The 23,086-nt window shown below is 40.3% G+C and overlaps 1 protein-coding gene across 1 annotated transcript in view; it reads right to left on the reverse strand.

Annotated features, from left to right (window-relative positions):
* Positions 1-1,328: 1,328 nt before the first annotated feature.
* Positions 1,329-23,086, reverse strand: part of HS6ST3 (heparan sulfate 6-O-sulfotransferase 3) — a 324,019-nt gene continuing 302,261 nt past the window's right edge. The window contains exon 2 of the mRNA XM_074815433.1: positions 1,329-7,125. Coding sequence (XP_074671534.1) covers positions 6,420-7,125 — 706 coding nt within the window. The 3' untranslated portion in view covers positions 1,329-6,419. The remainder of the gene's footprint in view (positions 7,126-23,086) is intronic.

Here is a 23,086-nt window from a genome sequence, read left to right on the forward strand (position 1 = left end):
CTGCCTTGTTGGCTTTTCCCCTGATTCTTACCCATAAACACTCGACCCTTTCATCACCATCATCAAGCTCTATACAGTAAAACCACTTCCTAACATACAGAGCAAGGTCTTCGTATGTGAAGACTTCAAGAGGAAACCAGCAGTACAGATGAATTCAGTGTTCAAGTGAATGGGGCTAGATAAATGAAAAAATGGGAGACTAATATGAAAATAAATTCTAGAGAGGTACTGATTACTATAGGCTCAAACAGCCCCTGCTTACAATGGTGCTTTTAAAACAGTGAGTCTAAGGTGCTGTGAAGAACAATTAAGAAAACAAAACTAACCAGAACTTTTGAGATCTTCCTTTCTTCTGCTACCTTCATTTAATGTTGGCTTTGTTGTGTCCCAAGAAAAATTTCTCATGCAGACTATTTTTTTTTTTCTTACCATTAATATAGCTTTCCACGGCATTTAGTAGAGGTCAGTCGACTTTGATCAAAAAGGGGTTGGTAATGGTCATTATATCCTAAATTGCCGCAGTATAGCCTTCTCTTTTAACCAGACTCATCTCCAGGGATGTGGCATGTCTGAAAAGCTTGTTGTTGGGAAAACTGAGAAATGTGAAAAAGTTTTGATCTGATAAAATAGTCATCAAACAGGGGCCTGGACTACTCTTGGAAGGACCAGATCTAATAAAGGGCTTCAGTTACTCTGTAAAAGAGAGGTCAGTGTTTCCTCCTTACTTAAGTCTGTACGTACTTCTCCATACTCCCATCCCAGTCCTAGTTCACTGTATTCACACACTTACATGAAATAGTATGGCTGAACATGCAATCAGCTCCTCCCAAGGTCCACGCACCCTCAGAAGATATAAGGACACACATATGATGCTAACAGTGAGGCAACAGACTGCAGCTTCTCATCCTTCCCCACAGGAGCTTATGAGATTATCCCGACAGTTTGGACTGGTCCTCAGTGCTGCTGGAATAGAAATGAAGTCTAATGAATTCATTACCATTATTTGCATACTTAAGTCTTAATTCAGTCCAAGTATGGTAATTCTGACACTGGGGTCACTTGAAGTAGTGCTGGTGACTATTCAAGTCTTGGCTCTCCTGTCTTAATTCAATCTGAGATAAAGTCTATCAAAGTCAATTGGAATCAAAAGATTTAGTATCGGGCCCCAACGTAATTAAATAGTAAGTTATATCCACATGATTTTTCTCCATGTACATTTTGTTAAAAAACCATAATTATGGTCATAGTGGATCTTTACTAATGCTTGAAACTGGTCCAACAAGTATTTGTAATCATTTTTTATAGATATGTAGATAAGATGGAACCTTTAGTGTTTCAAAAACGCAAACAATGTTTATTTGTTGCTCATAAGTAATTCATGGACCCAACAATATCCAACAAAACTTCTTCATTTTTAACAGATTTCTTAATGAACATCATTTTACAGAAAACCACCAACAAATAAATATAGGAAAACAATTGCTTTTGACATCACAATGGTTAAACACATTAAATAATTCATTAAATTGTGCTTTACATCAATGAAAATCCCTAGGTCTACAAACTATCTTGTAAATAGGAATAAAAGTAGATATGGTTACTCACAATACAATCTCTTAGTAGCAGAGTTCACACACATTATTGCACATAAACAGAAGGAAAATTCCTAAAGAATAAAGTAATTTACAGCCTATTAATTTACCCTTTCATCTCAAATATGGCAACAGATGGGAACTCTTGATTTTTATTTTCTTCACTTTCAACATTTATTTGAAATCACAGAGCTAGTGATATGGCCAAGAAGAAAGCCAAGGATGTTGTAGGCTATGGAACCCATTTCCTTCCACAAAATATCAACAATGAAATTATTATAAGAACCAAACTGAAAGAAGTGTTTCAGTGCAAACTGGGTACATTTTCCAAGTATGCTTCTGCCACATATAGGGAGGTACAGCAATCTGCTCCAGCAGAATGATTTTATTGTGATTGTTCATCTTGTACAGGATAGTCTCCACCAGGCTGGAAAGAAGATATTCCTTATCTCAGACCAAAAAGGAATAATTCCACATATATCAGAGGAACAGCAACAGAGGGGAAAAAAAGTGTCAGTGACATAAGTTTTATAACACCTGTGCTCATAACTGATAGAAGACTGTGAGTGAGAAACAAGAAAACACTAGTGCAGAAGGAAGCATGTGTTAACAGGAAGAGCAGTTTGAGAAACCTCCCAGTTTAGCAGTGGACATCAAATCTAAAATATCTCCAGATGCAAAGGTGATGTGACCTGCCATTTGGTTTGGTTGAATGGATATGCTGCAGTTAAGAAGTTTGGCTCTGAATCTGACTTCCACCACTTTTTTGTTCTGTACTTCTGTTTTTAGTGAACTGCAAATAACTACGTATACTGGGCAGAATCGCAGCCTCATTAACACAACTGCAGTAAAGAACACCTAACATCAGAAACGGTGATTTTTTTCTTTCCCCATGGTGAAAAAGCTTTTTATTAGCACTGATGAGTGGGGAAGAGGGGACAAATTTTCATTTCTTAATAAAGTATGGCCCGTAGGCAATAGGCTGTGTTCTTGGACTAGACATTGAACTACCAGGAACAAGTTTTAATGACACAGCATGTTTCTCTGTCTGCTCCAAGCCTACAGTGAAGTATTACTGGAAAAGGCAGCTAGTGCTGAGGATGTGATGGGGGAGATTAGCAAGTACATCTCCATTACAAAAGAATGAGATCTATTTCAGCACCACAGTAGCAGAAGCCAAACTGCCTTGTTTAAGCAACAAAATAATGCCAGGAAGATGGACAGAAATCCTATAGCATTGTTGCTTATGAAGGTTTTGAAAGAAACACGCTGTGCTCTGATCATATACGAGCCAGTGTAATTACAGTGAAGTCCGTGCTGTCAGAGAACCTGGGATAACAGAGATATGAACCAGGGCCTTTATTTTGCTTTTGCGTTACATTTTGGGCGCAGCGCCCAGGATGAGAAAAGCTGCAAGCCTGTGTCTTAGAAGTCAGCCTGAAAGTATTTCCGAACTGCTTTATTTGTCATGTGCCAGGAAGTTCTGCTAAGAAAAACGGTATTGTTGGGACAGTGAGTTTGCTGGATCTACTGCTGGAGCTGGGGAAGGAGGTGCTGGGTCCTTCAGTCCCCAGGGGTCTGGACAAGATCCCAGCTGCTGGCTGCCCCCCTGAAACTACTCCTTCACAACCAGGGTTATCTATATGGGCTCCAAGGAAAAAAAAACCAACCAACAAACCAACTTCATTTTTAACTAAATCCCAAGCCTTAAGGCAAATCCCTATAACATAGATGCTACAGCACATTAACAGCTCTTCAGGACCCTAATCTTGTCTCCTGGGAGATGACTGAGGAAAAGGTTAGGCATGGCATTAAGGTATTGTCAAACTATTAAAGCTAATGTAAACTGCCCAAAGACTGCTTCTTTCCTCATTAGGCTTTGTTTTGTGTCAGGCAGAAGGAAGAGTCTGGAGAATGGTTGGTGTGCTTAGACAGCTGAAACTGATACTTACTATCACTGGTGAGGCTCCAGGGAACCTTTCCTGAGCTCTGTCTCCTCTCCCCCGAAAAGATAAAACTACATTTTCTAAATGAAAAACGAGTGCCCCATTGCAGTGAGCGGCACAGAGAGGTGGCCCTCTGGGGAAAGCGGCAGGGACGTGAGGAAGAAGACCCCTTTTTTGTGCTTAGGAGGAAAAAGAAGGGATCCTTTATAACAAAAGATGGTCTGGGACTGATTCTACTTCCTTGCTTATCTTTCTCCTTAATGTGAATTTGGCCTTGCATCCTCCCTCCCACGCGGCTGGCTTCTCTCCTGTGCAGCCCTGCCTCTTGCCAAGCCCCATGCCCTGCCTGCCAGCCCTGCCTCTACCACACACCCCACACCACTGCCCACCTTGTCTCTGCCTCTGCTGGGGGGGCCTTCAGGGTCCCCCCAGCACCCCTAGCCTCCTGTGCTCATGGAAACAAGGAGCACACCTGCAAATCCTGGACATATCAGGTGCCAAAGGCATCCTTCCCTTCTCTTGTTGCGGGGTCTGCAGCAAGATGCAGCAATGGGCCCAGGAATCGGGAGATGCAACAGCTCCCCATCATCCCTGCATCACCAGCCAGAAAGTTCCTTCCCTCTGCAGGGCCAGGGCCAGCCCAGCCTGAAACCCCAGTGCCAGTGGGTAAGACGTCAGAGCACTATGAATTACCTGCACTGTGCTAAAGGTGCAAAAATAATGATCAGACTTAGCTCTTCGTGGCCTTGCTGTCCTGCAGCCAGTATACCCAGAGCAAGCTTCAGTCCTAGGCTGTAAACATTTCAATTTAAATCTCTGAAGGCAGGTGTCCATATACGAGCGAGGTGTCTGAGCGTCTCTTCCAGGTGATGGGGATCCAAGCAGTACTATTCGGGGCATCTAGAGAGCTCCTCACTCTTCTCTAAGGCAGACATCCCATGCTCAGGCAGAAGAATAACAATTTGCAGTCTTGCGTTTTCCATGACTGAACTTGGAGGTGGGAGGAGATGCAAATGATCTACCAGTCGAACAGGTATTAGGGACCAAAAACCACCGCTACTCACCCCAAAAGTAGCACATTGACAATCAGGCATAAAGCAGCATATTGCTAATAAACTACATTGATAATGAGGCATCATCCTGGTAGCCCTCTTCTCTTCTTAATAGCCGTTATGATATTCCACGTTTAATGTATTATTGTATGCATTAACTCTCAACAGGATCATTAAAACATATTTTTGATATTGTGCATAGATAAGTAGCATAGCATTGTCGGAAGAAAAGAAGATACAGCATGCACTAAATAAAAAAAGACTTGGAAATGAAGGGACAAATTTTCAAATTCAGCCTCTTTTTTTTCTGTAACACATTATTTTTTTTTTACCAACGGGATAAAAACCTTGAATTTTGAAAATAAATGAGAAATGTGCATCCACATCAGGTACTCCGGTATTTCTAATTAGCAAATCTGTAAGGTAAAAGCCATTCATGCATGCAATAATATACTTTCAGCATCTCGATTTAGCAGCCACGTTGAGGCACTTAGAGAAATTTCCTCCTAATGCTTTACATTTATGCTAGAAGAAGGAAAAAAACTCTCTCAAAAGATCTATGGTGCACAGGACCCTCTTTTTAAAATTTCACTATTACGAATGGAACAACATAAAATCTTGGAATAAATAGATGCAGTTTAGCCACAAGAATGTAATATGTGGAGGAAGAATTGAATCTTTTTCTAGACAAGGAAGAAAAACAGATACAGATCTCTCATCATGAAAACAATAAATTTACAAAGAATCTTCATATAGAATAATAAATATCAAGGCTTTCCACATATCCATTATGTATCCTATAAAAATGAAAGCTGATTTTTTTTCTAGACACTACTGTAGTTAGAGAGAAAACCAATTCAAATTGTATTCACTTGGCATCAATGTATTTTAACAGACAATATCATAAACCTGCCTACCTTCACAGAAATATATCTCCAGGCTTTTACAGCAAATCTGGAAAATGTCACACTAATATTTAAGCTTTTTCTGCTCTCTTTCCTCTTCCCCATAGTTTACTTGGCCCCTCTTCACCTTTTTGTGAATGTGAAGGCTGATTTCATTGCCTCCAGCCAGATAATCTCCACGACATGTGCCCAGCTGCCACGTGGACCTCATTTCTCAAGGCTTTCCCTTTGCCACACGCACTCAGAAGGATGGCTGCTACCTGTCTGGGTTCAGTACTCTCAACATCTGCAGAGAAATAAGCTTACCCCTTCATCACTTCACTTATAAATCACCTCTGATTGCTGGCTAGTAGAACAGAACAAGCGATGCTCCAAAGCTACATTTCCTAAGTCTTTTTTAATCACCTCAAGAAATTCTTCCCTTAATCAAAACACAGCACGTAGAAGTTTGAAGGGCAATGCGCTTTCCTCCATTTCATTCACTAGAAAGCTATGCACTACAGTTGCAAAGGACAGTATGAAGTAAACCAGCTCTCAGGCCACAGAGGAACCAAACCAGGGTTTTTTTCCCGATTTTTCATTCGTGTTTGCACAAGTTTTGGTAGCTCAGGTTGTATAGGGTACATTTGTTAACGCAAAGGATATAGATCACTCTTCAACCCATCCTCATAGCTTAGGGCTTTGAAGGAAGTCTTTTTGGACAGGAATCTATTCTACTGTGATTTAATAACACTAATCAATGCCTATTGAGAAAAAAATACATTCTCCTCACTGGCAGAAACCAGGAAAAACTGAGAGCAGGAGGGGTAGTTGTTAGATGGGGTCTCCTTTACCAAAGCAGTAGGCCTTCCTTGGCTAATTCCCAGGTAGTCAAATTGCACAAACTCTCTGATGCTCTCATCAGTTAGTCAAGATGAAGGAACATCACCACCTTGCAACCTGACTATTATAATCTTCAGTAACAGCTACTTCTGCTGCCTCTTCCCTTGGCCACTGGTGAGCTCTCTGCTCCCGCAGCAGCCGCCGCTCCTCTCTCCTCTTTAACCGGTTCTTCTGATGTTCCTCTTGCTTGGAGTACTGGAAGCGCTGTAGGAACAGGTCCCTTGCATATTCATACAGCTGCACATCCAAGAAATTCAGCTCCTCTATCCGTTGCCGCACATCCTCACCAATGTCCACATTGGAGGCCCGTGTAACATTGAATTGGGTGAATGGGGAAATGAATTTCAGGTTGAATGTCCTCTCAAAGAGATACTGCGTTTTCCTCTGAAATTCTGTGAGTCCGAAGAAGGCCATATTTTTCAGATTGTTCTTGGCGCTTTGGAGAAGAATCATATTTCTTTCACTCTCATTCATAAAAGTCAAGTTGTAGCATCCCACCAGGCTGAGGTCTGCCAGCATGCGCACCTGACGGTTGTTGGCCAAGTTGTAGCTACAGTCCATGAATTCCTGTAAACTGACTCCAGACCAGTCGTCTCCTTCGTAACAGGTAGGCAGTTCATCTGGTGTTGGGCTTCTTCCATCGCACATATGAAGGGAAGTTTTCCACGTTGCACCCCTCTGGACATGCTTCCATTCACTCAAGTACCGTGACACTGGATCCCTCAGCATTGTGATGTAATAGAAGTTCCTGAAACATATCATTAAACACAGTTTTAAGATTCAGTGGATTTCACTTCTTTACTCTCCAATAAAATGATTACCAGTCACCGCCACCACCCCCTTCACTTTTTCCAGTGTAATGTAGGCACTTTAAATGACTACTCAGAGACAGTAAAAAGTTTAAAGCTTCATAAATACTGTGAATAAAATACAATGTAAATTGGGAGAAAGAGAGATGAAAGGAAATAAGCAGCTATCAGAGAAATGGGATTACTTTGACCTATCAGCTGTTCAGTGGTAGTTACTTCATGTAGAAGCCAATTAACTGGAGTGTACTCCCCTCTACTTTGAAATGCTGTCCTCAGTCATATCAGAAACAGTGGGAAAGGAGATTTATATAATCTTGCCACTTCTCTTCCGAACTGAGACATGCATGTCTCACAAGATTCACAAGATGATAATCCATATAGCGCTCGGTCAGAATATAAGAGAAGCACAAGCAATTTCATGTGGATGCTGCAAGCGCTAAAAATAACACCATGTGGAAGACTGGCATGAGCCACCTACTTAAGAAGAACACTATTATTAAACGGGTTGGAGCAAAGATAATGAGAGACCCAAAATCAATTCATATGACTTAATTTTAGACAAGTGCTTGACTGAAATTAGTTATAATTGTGTAGTACAAAAGCATTTGTTGATATAAAGATTATCATTATACAACCTCATCCGTCACGAATACAAAAAAGACACCAAGAAATATTGATTTGAAATAGAGCAAATAACTGCAGAACTCACATTGTCAGTTCATCTTTTAGCTATTGAATTCAGTTTGTACATCTATTTATGGAAATCTGAAATGAACGGCAATGGAGTATGCTTCAAGCAGGCTTTCACAGATTGAGGTTTTTTACTGAGAAATGTTTTATTCAATAACAACTCACCTGAATTACAGGGTGATATCATAAAGACAAAGCAAAACCAAAATACTTATGGTTTCTGTCAGCTAGAATAACCAGCAGAAGATTCATTACTAAAATTAACACACAGTCTGGTACAAAAATAGACTTGTGAGTTTGCATGACTCATCTGACTGCAAACAATACATTAATAAATCATGAGTCTTAAGATTTCTTAAGAAAAGTCTGATCTCAGTACTCTTTCTTGAGCCTAGAGAAGGGGCAAGCTTGCTGAAGACAAGTTACCTTGTGAATAAACCAACACTTTATGAGGGCCATCTCATACAAGAGCTAACTCCAGTTAAATGAAAAATCTCAAAATTGGTAACAATCTCCAAGACAATAACCTTTCTTTTTCAGATATTGCCCATTTTCTGCTACTAAAGATTCCTCATAAATTCTCCATAAACCTCAGGTTTGTCATAAAAATAGGTATTCCCCCCCCATATTCCTAAAAATGCAGATATATTCCCCAGAGCAGATAAAGCAAAAGGAAACAGGGCTGAATGCTTTCTCCTTATTCATTCTGAGTTCTCCACCTACAGGATCTACAATGTATTTGCTGGAATAAGGTTATGAGGCCAAACTACAGACTATGTTCTGCTGCAGGGTCATTTCTTGAACTACTATCTAACGGAAAGAGCTGTTTCAAGAATTATTTCACAGCAGAAGGGTTACAGGTGGAAGGATATAAACTAGGGAGTGCCATGGATTTCATTATCACTTGCATTGGAAGCCATGATTTGTGTTAGCATCAGATGATACTCTGAAGGGTGATATTTCCAAAATAATTTGGAGCTTGGGGTCTCTGGCTGCTGCTCACACATGACCAAACTGCACTTCAGCTGTTTTCATCCACTTCAGTTGCTTACACAGCCCACATCAACAGTGAACCCAAGGATCACGCAACCATTCATAGACAGATATTTCTAAAATCTCTCTTCTATTCCTGCAGAGCAGGAAATACCAGAAATCCTCCTGTGTGCTCTGCAGTATAGTTCCACTCTGAAAAGCACTGTCTTTAAGCACTTCAAGCACAGCCTTCCCTTCTCAGATTGGATGTTCATCTTATCTTGGCTCTACTTCTCATGTATGAGAGCACATTAAAAATTGCTTTCCAAATAACAGGACAAAAAGTGGACACATTTCACTAGTGTTGTGCAGATAAAGCAGCCCAACTCTCAAACACCCATCAGCTCTGAGCGCAAGACACTGTTGTTGCAACATCCAGCAGGGACTGATAGGGTTGTGACCGAAGCTCTGAGGGAGCAGAAATGAAAAAAAAAAGGTCAAAGATTCAGAGGCAGTTGCCAGCATCTACATCGACAGAGACATGGCATTGGCTTAGTCCTTGTATTGCTGCCCCTCCCTTCTTTGGATAATTTTGGATGTTGATATGTGGTAACAGATGGGTTTAAAAGTTGCTCTTGACAATTATTTATACCTCTAATAATAGTTCTGTCTTTCCTCACCCATCTCCAGCAGTCCCAGTCAGGCATGACTCAGAGCAACAGCAATTAACAAAAATACCTCCTTTGCATCAATCATTTCCATTTCATCCCTGGATATGTAAATGTGTTTGATGTGCAATAAACAGGAGTACAAAGCAAATGCAGGGAAATGAGAATGTCTTTGGATAACATCCGCAGTTTCCCTTATGCAGACTGGGTGAGAAACTTTTGCCAGTCTGTTGCTGCTCCTCCTTGTGACTACCTGACTTCTGCATCTGTTTATACTATCCTGATTAATATGCTTCTAGTTTGTGCATCTTTCAGAGTGTTGCCTTCTTGTGTTATCAACTGAATGGCTTCTTCATCTGACAGACAACCTTTAACAGCAGCTTGACACATATTTAGTTTCGGAGACACCAATAACTAAGAGTGCAGCCATCCCTGCCTTATTCACACTTAACAACCTTCTGTTTAACCTTCTGTTAGTGACTCTCCATCACCCTTTTAACCAATCTGAGGCTGGAAGACCTTAAGATTTCTTCCACCTGATCCTGGGCACTGTCCAGATAACACTGCTACAACGCTACACAGAGGACTGGGGGATGCTGCATAGCAGTCATGGTGCAAATTTTTCTTTCAGGGAAAAGGATGTCATGTCTCTAGAATAATGATATAAGTAAAAATACATAGGTTGTGCACATTTGTTTCAGTTGGAAAATGATAAAAATTATCTTAGGAAATTGTTTTCAAATGTTGACATTTATGGATTAAATATAGCAGCATTTCAGAGCTCTCTGTGCCTAATACAGTGTTCAATCACACTAGGAATGGCTGAGTCGTCATCTCGTAATAAAGACAAGAAGCAGTTCATAAAAACATTAAACTGGGGATGGCCTTCAGTCTCTCCTTTCTTCACTGTTCAGTGAAAAAGCATCAAGTCAGCTATATACTTGAACATGCCTGAGTCACTCTGAATACAGGCATGCACTCGTTCTCATCGGTGTAAATAACGCCCTTGTGTCACCCATGCTTGTGCTTAGGCAGCTATGTTAAACTCCACAGCTACCCACTGTGGGAAATGCTCAGCAAAGAATTAAGTAATATCTTCTGTTACCCTGTTTGACAAAGCAAACTCATCACAGACTTACTGGCTTCATTTCAATGGACTTCCATCATCGATTATTCAAAGTGCTGTCACAGACAACCTCAGTGCCTAAAGGCTAGCCAAGCAGAATACACTGGCACATCAGTGAGAAGATGTTTTACACAAAACATTCCAACTTAATTAAAACCCATACAAATTATATCTATGTCTAAATCATCTATATCTATATTGGGGTGTGTGTATGTGTGTGAGTAAAAATTTACATTGGAGTCTGGCCATAAGCTACAGTTGTCAATGAAAGAAAACTCATAGTAAATGCATAGTGTGTATTTGCTGATATATTTTGTGACTGTCTGTATAAACATGTAGACATGTATGAACAGTTTAGATTACACTTCAAACAACACCAGCCCACTAGTCACGATGTTAGCTCCTCCTGAAGGGAAACTTCGTACAACTTCCCCAGATTAAACAATCTGCTTTTGAGCATAATGTACTGAGATTTAATGGGTTATAGAAGTCACCACTATGAGACAGTTGATTTTTTGGACAGATGCTAAACACCATGATGGTCAGGGCAAGGGCCTGATGATCCATGCAAGGGCCCAAACAAACACCAGTGTGAAGCATGGGCTGCACACTACTGTTCACAGTAGAATTAAAAAGCACTTGGGAATTCAGAAGGTTCTAGTCTCACTTGCATGAAATCCAGTCTTTCTATTAGCATTAGGCAAAGAAAACCTTTAATTAATAGAACAGCTAAAATGAGCTTCTAGTTATAGCCTAAGAACATGTGTTTCTTTCACATTATAAGGTATTTTAATATAAATACTCTAATCTTACATTAATCCTTCAATAGTATTGGTCTGGTTTAGAAATTAATTTCAGAGGAGCAGGCTGCTATTAGCAGAGGTGATCCCACAGCAGGGCATTTTTGCCTCTTCTATCGCTATGGAACAGACGTCCCAGCTGAGTGAGATTTACTAAATATGTGAAGGATCACCACACAGAGAGAACAAAAACATCCTGTAGGGCCTCCCAGGGAAGAAGGATGAATGGCATCTTCTCTGTTGCTCCTGCCCTCGTGTGGAGCAGCCAGCACAAGGAGAGCTCACACAGCACTCCCAGAGGCTCAGAGAGGAGAAAAAAAAGAAGTTATTCCCTCTTCTTTCAAAGCATGAGGCAGGACCTTATGTGCAGAGAGCAACGAGCTTCATAAAAAGAGAACAGCACACACATAGCAGCTGATGCAGAAATGGAGGAATATTTGAGGTGGAGAAAAAGAACCATTGGGGAATATTTCAGAAGATGCTAACAGACAGAAGAAAGAAGAACCAAAACGACTGAAAAACCCAGGTGTATCATAAAACTATCCACATTCTGGTTCTTCCTGGTAGCAGGGAAAATAAATGCCCTGGTCAAGTTTATAACCCAAGTTGAGACAAGAAGTTAGTAGCTTTAATTCTGGAAGTGAGTGTGCTCCCGAGGAAAGGTCTGAAATACCCTGCAAAAGCCAGCCTGTCAGCACACTTCTGCTAACAACAGAGGTTGTGGCAAGACAAAGGGTTAAGAAGGATCTGCATGATGTGAACAAGAGCCTTATGTTTCCCAGTTTTATCCTGAAGCCCAAGTTCTCAGAGGCAGTAACAGAGTTAACCATCAATCACCAACCTCTCTTCAGGCAAAGTACCATCAGTATGGGTAATGATGAAGAGAAGAGGGTAAACAGATGAAACAAAAGTAAGGATAATACAACACATGAACAATTAGGGAACAACAGCATGCAACAAGGATGGTGGGAGGAGGCAGAAAGGAAAGAAACATTGTTGGGCTGATCGGAACAGGTCAAAGTCATCCTAACATAATGCAGATGCATCAGTTCATGGCTGGCAGCATTATTGTGCAGAGTGTCACTGCATCTATGCTGTGCTTAATTTACAGATAACCAGCCCAATGTAACAACTGACGGTATACTTTTTATTCAGAACAACAGTACTGTAACGAAAAAGCTATTTAACAGTGCACAAACTATAAACCTGTCCCTCTGGCTGCAGGAAGCATCATACACCTTATCCACCAAGCCAGACAAACTCTAGCTAGCCCACAAACTTCTGCATCATCAAAGATGATGTAGCAACAGCACATAGGTTTCTTAAGCTTAGCATCTGTCACAGGATGCTAGACTACTGTGGTGGGAATGGTTTTCTAAGACATCCTTTACAAAAGTTTGTGACCTTAATATTATTTGCTGTCCTCTCAGGTTTTCATGGATTTCTTTACAAAAGACTTCAGTAAAAGATCCTGCTCTTCCGACTGAACTGACTTCACACCATCCCTCCTGGCTAGAAAGACTGTTATGACAGATAGAGTCCAAAGTCATGGACTGAATGAACTCAGTGGACATTTGTGGACATTTTAAAGAAATATTACAGGGGTGGTCCATAGACTAAGGAAATTATATCTGTGTACTATACCAAATGATGGGAAGGGGGGTTGTGGTTAATGAGGATGTATTGAGAAGTGTGGGACCTGAGCATGATGTAAATGGTATAGAGTAAGGGGTGGACAATGTGCTGATTTTGGCTCAGGTAGAGTTAATTTTCTTCATAGTAGCTATTATGGGGCTGTGTTTTGAATTTGTGCTGAAAACAGTGTTGCTAATAAAGGGATCTTTTAGTTATTGCTGAGCAGTGCTTACACAGAGTCAAGGCCCTTTCTGCTTCTCACCCCACCCCACCAGTGAGTAGGCTGGGAGTGCACAAAAAGTTGTGAGGGGACACAGCTGGAACAGCTGACCCCAACTGACCAAAGGGATATTCCATACCATATGATGTCATGCTCAGCATATGAAGCTGGGGGAAGAAGAAGGAAGCAGGGCACATTTGGCAATAATGGCGTTTGTCTTCCCAAATAACCGGTATGTGTGATGGAGCCCTGGTTTCCTGCATCTTTTACTCAGTCTTTTACCAAAAGAACAGCAGTTACCATGAAGAAGCCAATGTTTATCCACTCATCACATCTATCACCCATTCAACATGTAGGAAAAACACTTAATTGGCTGTTTTCTCAGGGGATCTGAGCACCCACCACTTCTGCTGTTTTTAACTGGGATGATGAGCACTGTGCTTACTTAAAACAGTGTCTGTAATGTCCTGTAGACACTTATTCCATATTATAGGAGAACTTGCCATTGACTTCAGCAGAGTTAAATAAAAAAACTACATAGAGGTATAAAATTACAAAATTTTAGATATGTCTCATTATTCCTCTGAGATTTTGTCCCATGGTTCTGTATTCAACCAGAAAAAAACTGGCCGCTGTTTCCTATCTCCAAATTGGCCACAGGTTTCTGTTGGTTAAATACCCTTTTCGCTATCCCAGTGACATGTAGTGCAGCTTAATCTTTAGGATATGCCTGCTCAGAGAAGGGACTGGATACTACTTCCAGGATAAGATAGCTAAATGCAGTAGTTTACATATAAGCTACACACCTAAGCAGTCTCTGAAGCCAGCGGGGACCTGCTCAACACAGGCAGTGGTGTGTGTCCAGGGAGTGACGCAGCTGGCCCCGGGTAGGTGCCAGCTCTGGCATGAGCAGTACCACTTAGAGGCTCCCGAGGCATTGCACCGTGTACCTTGACCAAATAGGCGCTTAGATACCTGCTAACCTGGAGATATCTACATTGTAGGCACCTATATACAGGTGTCTCCAACTGTAAGGTGAACCCTATGCCTGCAGTCAAAGATTCCCTGCCTGAATGGACGTATTCACAGAGTGCAAACTTCAGACCAACCTCAAAAACTAACCAGTAACATACCATTTTGTAATGAGTGAGAGGTAACTACAGAGACCCTCCATTTCATGACTTTTTATACCTATGATATAGCTACCAGTCACGTTAGGATATCTAAACATGCTTTTAGAGCTGAGACATTTTCGACATAAACAGAAGTTTTAAATAGGTTTTGCTTTATTTCACACAAATCTCCAAACCAGCAGTTAGAAAAACAGTCTACCATAATTTTGTTGTCCTTGCTGATATATCAGCATATCAGTGAGGCAGGGGGAGGGCTTGGAGCCAGACAGCTGGGATTATCTTCCTGGTTCTGGGAAGTGAAGGTGGTTGCTCAGGAAGTTATCTGTGATGACACAGTATGTTACAGTGAAGAGAAATGTGGTGTTTGGGCCCTGGGAAGCACTTAGGAAATGGGAAACCTCACATTTTGTTGCATGTTAGCAGAGATACTCCCTGTCACTAACTTCAGGTTTTTTTACATTAATCTGTTGCTTTAGGATTCATTATAAAACTCATGATTTTTCTGTTTAGAAATTGCAAGCCATTTAAAAAATTTAAATATCCTCTGAAATATCAAAATAAATTATATCTTTTCTGAGCTATCAGAAAAGTCTCGGGAAAGCTTTACAGCATTATTTTATTTTTATGCATGGCTGTTGATCAGAAGATTAGTGTCCCACACCTGATTAAAGAATGACAGATGAGCAAGAGTGTCTTTAGAAATCACTCACTCTCTGACATCAAACAACTTTTAACAGCAGCAACTTATGGTAATCCAGAAGGGTAGAAGAAAGAGAGTGAACCTGTGGCAACACAAATGCTGCATGTACAACACTAGGAATTCTTCCACCTAGAGTCCAATTTTTCTTGAAGTGAAGCTAGGTCAAATTCAGTAACGGTGTAGAGGGATGCGAGGATATGAGAAGAGTGAGATACTAGGTAAGCTATTTAAACGTAGCCCCGTTTTTAGATTTATATAATATAGAAATAAGATGACATTCAAAATCCAGTGCTACATCTGTACCACAAACAATGGTAAAAACCACATTTGTGGAGACTCTAATTATATTTTCTTTCTTAAAGACTTGAGGAATGAAGACAACTGGCTTGGCACTATGCAAACTGACAACTTTCTTTTAAAACACTGTAGGCTTTTGGAGTTAAGACCTGTGATTTTTTACTTTTTTTAAAGTAATGAATAACCGTTAAAATAATATTCCCATTTTCTACATATCACATTGTCACACGCCCTTCAAAATCATTAGTGAAAATGGATCTCAGGACCTACTGCTGCAAAAGGAAACTGGGACTGCTGAGACCTTTTCTCTTGACATATGAGAATATAAATTTGTAAGGATGCAGATTTTAATGAAGTATTTGAAAGACATGTCTAAGATGTTAGGTGGGGACCAAACAGCAGCCTTCTAGGACCTAAGAGGGGGTCAGTGAGAAGGTGAAGCCAGGCTCTTCACTGATGTGCAATGATGGGATAATGAGAGACAACAGTCATAAATTGAAAAAGGGGAGAATACATGGAAAATAATTTTCACTATGAGAATAATTAAGCCTTGGGAAGGCTTTGCCCAAAGAAGCTGTGTGACCTCCATCCTCGGAGGTTTTGAAGACCCAATTGGACAGAGCCCTGAGCAACCCCATCTGCGCTCAGTGGTGACCTTGCTCTGAGCAGGGAGCTAGACTAGAAACCTCCTGAGGTCCCTTCCTGCCCCAGGGGTTTTGCAATTCTGTGTGACAGTGCACAGTCTTCTGTCACCAAATGTACAGTCCTGTCAGAAAACACATCAAACCAGAACCAACTCGCCAACTAGATCGTACCTGTTCTCTCTTGTTTTTTCCTGACTACCCTAGGCAGAGTACAGGGAATGTGCTTTGCCTTTTATGAGATTGGGGTTTTTTGTATATGATTTTAACTAGGGCTATAACACTCCGAAGCAGCACACCCTGAATTATTGAGCAACTTCATTAATATTTATTTCAATGATACTTTGTTCAATATAAAGTCTCTAGAAACTGGAGAGGACAGTGCAGAAACCACATGTCCCTAAAGAAATTAATTCTGTTCACAGGTATCAAGTCTGGATCTTGAACAGCTCCTAGACTAATGAAATTATGTAGCTACCCATGGTTTTAATCCTGGTATTTTAGAAAATGCACACAAATAGCATATGAATATATGTCAGCTTTCTGAGCTAATATATGTTTTTCCTGTGTGTTGCCTTTAGGATTTAAGCACAAATTTTCAAACACAGAGCATAAAGTTAGGCATCTAAATCTATATTTAAACATGTAGATAAACTCAGCCTCACTGTCAGTGGAGAAAGTAGCAGGAGCTAAGGATGCTCAGTTACCCAGAAAACATGGTCTGATGATTTACTTAGCAAAAGGAGGCTCCCAGAGCCATGAGAGTGCCCTTCCCTGCCAGCTCAGATAATGGCACTCGATTATCCCCTTCATAAAACATCCTAGCCCCTTCTGAAATATCCTCTACATGCCACTGCTCTCATTGGAAAGAACTTGTGAAGGTTGCTTCTCATGGTTAGGAACATGAGTCTCACTCCCAGAATAAACCTGTTCTTGGTCTATTTACATCCAGCTGTTCTTGGGTTAACACTGCAAATACTTCAAGAAGATTTATAAATGTAACAACAGAGAAGGAGAAATAGCATTTAAATTGGAGATCAGAGAGCAATCACATTGGCTTTCATTTTACAAAGCTGAACTAGTTGTTATTGTCTTTTCTGATAAGACAAGCCAGAAGTGACGATGCTGCAGTCCCCTAAACACCTTTGGTCCTGCTTAGATCTCTTCACCCAGAGATTCACCCTGAATTTTCCAACATTTCAGCTCTCAATGCTAGCTTTTGATAAGAGGCTCACAAGAGTAAGACGTGCTGGAAGCTCCTGAGATAGGTTCTGGTTTTTGATCATCAGTCCTTCCTGGCATTTGACCTTGCATGACTTCACATTTCACTACACATGGCTAGAATTGGGCAAATTTTACATGAGGCATTAGAAGGTCCTGCCCTGTACAATAAATACTTGCTTATGTCCACTGGCAATGTAAGCTCTGATACATCCTCATGTTGCATTCATTTTTTTTATAGGGCTGCGTAACTCCAGAAACTCATACTCACTGTATTGTGGGCTAGTATGTAGAAGTCTTTCTGCTTCCCCCATTTCAGCTGATAAGCACTCAGTTGATAGAGGAAATCTGTTTCTGCTGGCCTCAAATGCATGATCTTGCACTTCGCACTACCAAACTTCATTCCACCTCTTCTACTGAAATCCTCAAGGTCATTAAGCAAATTCCATTAACATACTTCAGCTTTTTGTGCCAACATCATTAATGAAAACATGAAATAGGATCAGAGCTAAGACCAGCCCTGAGGAAATTCATTAATAACTTTCCTTTAAACCAGAAAGTTCCTCTTTCAGCACATCCTGTTTTGTTACCAGCTTCTTGTCCACCAGAAAATTCTTATGCTCAGCTTCATGTTTTCTGCCTTTTATAATAACTTTGCAGATGCTGCTCAATCAAATATGTTACTGAAGGTAAATTTCCCTTCTCCTATCAGAGACAGATGCTGGGTATTTACAAGTCTCAGCCCAAAGGCTGATAATGGTTGCCCCAGCTTTGTTGCGTGTGAGAACACAGAGAATGGTTAAGATGGGGAAATGACAATTTATTTGAGAGTGAAGAGGTCTAGAATAGAAATGTAGAGATTAGGCAATTTGATGGAAAAACAAATCTGCCACTTTCCATCAAGCAACCTCAATACAAGTTGTAAATCATTTCTTGATGAGACACAAATCTAACAAAGTTCCCTCCAGAGATTTTTCTTCTTTGCCTAAATTATATCAAGCTCAGTTGTTCTAAGTGTTCTTTAAATTGCTGAAAGGAGTGAAGTAGCAAGAGTGACACTGAAAGAAATATAAAATGCAATAATAAGTCAAATAATAAGAATTTGATTGTTCTATCAAGCACACACATAATAAAAACCTTGTACCTTGTAAGAAACGGGGTGTGAGCACACATAGGAGAAAATACTATTCAAAAGCAATAGATACACATAGTGTCTTGTAAGATCCTTTAAAGATCCTCTATGCAAGACCATGCATACCTTTGTGCCAGAGAGAGTAACAAATCCTTTGTGGCCAGGACTAGCAAAGGAGGACTCCATCGCCCCCATTCTATCTCATCCCTACTGTGCACAGATCTTTGCTGGGTCACAAAAAGACCCGTGAAAATCTGGGGCACGTGTGACACTTTTACTCAAAAGTTTCTCCTACCTCTGCCTTTTCTGTGCCACTGCACAGAAGGGAAAATGAAATAAGGATATATTTGCACTACTGTACTACCCGCCTCTTCCCAGAGCTGCCTCCAGCTTGGGGAGGAACCTAAACCTTCCTTTCTCAGAAAGATGTCATGAGCACAGGAGAGACAAGCTAAGGTGATGACTCACAGCATCAGGTGGCAGCAGAAAACAAGGGCTGGCCAGAGAAGGGAAAGGTGATGACAGGCAAGGGACAGAAGAATAGCAAACCTGGAGACAGTGCAGCACGAGGGACCTGCAGTTCAAGCTTGTTTTGCCAACTTAGCCTCCAAGGGTTACAGAAACCAGGTTGGGAAGGGACCCTCCTGATCAAGTATGATGCCCATAATCATGGGTAACAGTTTAGCACAACAGGATTCATAAAATATCCCTTACGGACACAGGACAAGCCACAAAACCTTCCTCACTATCAGGTTGCAGTCTCTGACCAGCTGCCAGTAAGGTTAGAGCAAGTGCCCATTTCAGGAGGAGTCTCCCTGAAACAGATTACTGCCTGGGCGACTGAACACTCCTCCAGCTCTGTGGCAAAGAGATGGGGATGCAGAACCCCTGCCTATTCAGTAACTTAAACAACATAAGGGCTTTTGTAATGGTTATAAAGAAAAAAAAACCCTACACACTTCCAAGCAGCATTATATGAGAGATCTGTTATCACAAGAGTCCTGGCTGCCTACAAGAATACACCTGATTGATTGGTAAAATTCGGTTTCAAAGAGCCCCTGAAAAGACAAATAAGATGTAGCCAGACCCTTAAATCTTCTGACATTTATATTTCTTCAGTCAGATTTTGTTAAGCCTGAAACAGAGCAAAAATATTTATTCAACTACAATGATTATTTTCATCCTCTTCCTTGTTTTTGAAGGAACTACTACTATCCCATTTTATTCTCTGGCTAGGTAAGACTAAACAGCACAGGCATCACCAGCGTTCCTCTATAGCTGGCTTCACTGGAAACCAGTTTGTGCCGCAAGTGGCATGTATCAAGGCTCCCTCCCTAACTAAGCAGTCTCTGATTTCCAACTAATAGCTCAGTTGCAGACACTCTCTTCCAAATCTGGGATGCTCAGATGAAAGTTCTGTGGGATTTTTCACTGCAATGCATTTTGAATCAGTACAGTAATTCTGCTCAATTAATAAAGTAATTAACAATAAAAAGGACCAGTAATTGAAATCCCTTTGAAAGTACATCAATTTATTCTCTCTAAGCTTTGCCTCAAGTCTTTATTAATTCTGACATCAAGCATAATGACCATAAATTATAAATGATCATCACAAAATCCAGGCATCACAAACATTTTCTTGTCCTACGTGCCGAGTTTCTAAAACATCTAGGTTTGGTCATAACTTTTGAGATTTGCCTTCCATAAGGTAAACAATATGACAATATGGATATTAAAGAATTTCAGGTGTTTCAGCTAATGAAAACATTGTAAGAGTAGTCTTTCCTATTCATTCATTGAAACAATTCACAAAAACTAAGGAAATTGCTCAGCTGTAAGACAAAAATGCTAACTTTGTTTCCTCTAACATCCCTCTTCTTGTGAAGTAACTGCACAATTTTTCCTGTAAGACATTAAATAAGCACATGATGGGGTATTTCAGTTGAATACTTGTAAGACAGATGCCTGACTTCCCATTTTACACTGCACATTGTGTTTCCACTAAAATTCTTGACGGGATCTAATCAAACCCAGAAATGCTTGCTATGTGAATAATACAACTCAAAGGTAGAAGCAAAATTGTCATCTTCCCCCTCCACTGACCTAACAGATTTATTTCCATGTCAGTTTAGAATATGTATACGTGTGTATATATACACACACACACACACATACATACAATCTCCACAAGGGGGCCCTCTTATCTTCCCCAAATCTTAGCAAAAGCTTAACATGCTTTCCAAACATTTGTGACAAGGCTTTTGTCTACAGATACTATGTTATTTTAGAAAAGAGTTTTTACCAACTAGAATTTAGTTTATGATAGAATTTTATACAATGAAAACTGTAATTTGAAAGGGAATCAGTTTTTATGTACAATTTCTATTATATACCTGGCATACAGAGAACTTTGATAAAGCTTTTCCAAGTTTACTACTTGCAATAACCAGCCAAAATGAGACCTTTTATACACACACACACACACACACACAGAGTCAGCTCACACTGCCATGGCGAGGCAGCCTCCAGGACGCAGGCCGGCTCCACATTATATTGCAATTTGCAGGGTAAGCCCAAAGTAAGCCACTATTAGTGATTTCAGCTCTGTGTGAATGCATCCCCTAGGCACAAAAGTTAAGGTACAAATGGTATTAAAGTTATTTGCACTGTCCTCTCAACTCCCAGCAGATATGGAAAACAAATCTTGTTTGGGATACCTTGTTATTTGCTTTAATATTCTGAATGTTTTATGGAGACAGTGTTATATGTCCTCATTTTCTTAACTCAATTGTAGCTCTGTGAGGTTTGTATTATTTACCATCCCTCTGACCTTGGAATACCTGATAGAAATCGGACCATCTCCTTCTCCTGACCTCAAACCTTAATGAATCAAGCACATGCCAGGCTGTGCACTGTGCTGTATTGCTGTTGGCTGTGGAAGCTATGCTCTGAGAAAGAAGGTAATAAGATGAAATAAAGAAGCCTAGGCTTTTAGCCTCCAGCTTTACCTTTCAGAAGAACTAGCAAGCACAACCCCCCCAATCTGCTAACTCATTTGAGTAAATCTCTGCACCTTGATCAGCAGCGCAAGCTTTAAGCAAAGTTTTCATGATCGTTCAGCAATACTGCCATATGATAAGGTTATGTTTAACCGATGTCAATGACAGAGTTCAGGCTGCTGCAATACTTGTGCATTCAGGTAAAATACAATACCCAAGGTGCTGATGGGACTCCATATGAATGACTGGCTGCAGCAAGTCATTGGGGATGCCTTTGGCTCTGCAACCCTCCTCTGGAATGGACAAATCCTAATCAATGAAGCACATCTGTACAGTGGACGAAAAGCACTTCCCAGTCCCTTCAGGCCATGAACTGACTCCTTGAAGCATGACATTTGATTAGCCTTATTATCTCAACTCATTTATATATAAATGTTGTTAGGGGCCGTGAAGCCATCCAGCCTTGATTAAAATCCAGCCACAGTCTCTGAGCTGATGTTCACACTCTTCTTCCTTTTTGTTTGTAAAAACAAGGAGGAATGTCTTTTTTTGAACTGTGGGTTATCATCTCTGCAATTTTATTATTGCAAAATAACCTTCTCCTCTTACATTAGTGCAGCAGACAGTTGTCGTACCCCCTCACATATGCAAATAGGTCAGGCTTTCTAGCCTCTCCCTACAGAGATAATTTGACATTGAGACTCAACATGATCTAACATCTTTCTGAACTAAAGGCCAGGGGAACAGTGTGCAGACTTTATTTTCAAATGTACCTCTCACAGAAATTAATGAACATCTGTGCAGACACTGAACGTGAATTCAGGCAGCAGAAACGAAACCCATCTGAAATTGGAAATACCTAGGAATACCTAATGGTAAGGATCTTTGTCTTTGCAAGTTGAGGATTTTTTCCCTCCCCTTGAAGAGCCAGAGTGCTCTTCAGGTCATAAACTTATCTTGCTCTAAAGGAAATGCGATGATAACAGGGTTATGAATGATATTTCTGCATTAACAAGGAGCAAAGGTGCTGATGTGTACCCTAAGTAACACAAGGATTTGAATATGAAACAATCATTAGGATTCCTTTATAGACTCTATAAATTGCTTTCTGTTTCATACAGAATATTACTGTCAATACAATCCAGCAGTGATGCAAACAGGAAAGCAAAATTCATGGTAAAATGTCATATCATGAACATTTTTCTACAGTTGTAATGATTTCAGTGTTCACATCTTTTATCTAATAGAGTAGATTACTTAGTCTGGGTTAATCTTATTTTTGATACACATAATGAATATTATATAATTTTACATAAATTAATACTTGTGAATTTAAAAAAGAAATCTCATCATAGTTTCCTGAGCAACTGAAGATATGCTACCTGCCTAATAAAAATAGCCAAAAAAAGAAAAGGATGCAAACTAATTTGGTTTTGCTTTTTTGCTCTCAAGATATTCCTTTTCAATGGGATTTTTCTAAGGCAAAATTTTTGTTTATAATTGTATCATTTTTCATATATGACAAAACTATACATTCCAACAGTCTCACCAAGTGCTGTTTAGCAATTGTATCTCTGCTCTCCATCTTGAGATAGCAGCTGCTGTACATTCAGGCTAAACTACGGCTCTGCCCAGATGAAAAGGAAGTTTGTATGCACATAGACCT

Source organism: Strix aluco, chromosome 2, assembly GCF_031877795.1.
Source record: "Strix aluco isolate bStrAlu1 chromosome 2, bStrAlu1.hap1, whole genome shotgun sequence".
Classification (NCBI taxonomy): Eukaryota; Metazoa; Chordata; class Aves; order Strigiformes; family Strigidae; genus Strix; species Strix aluco.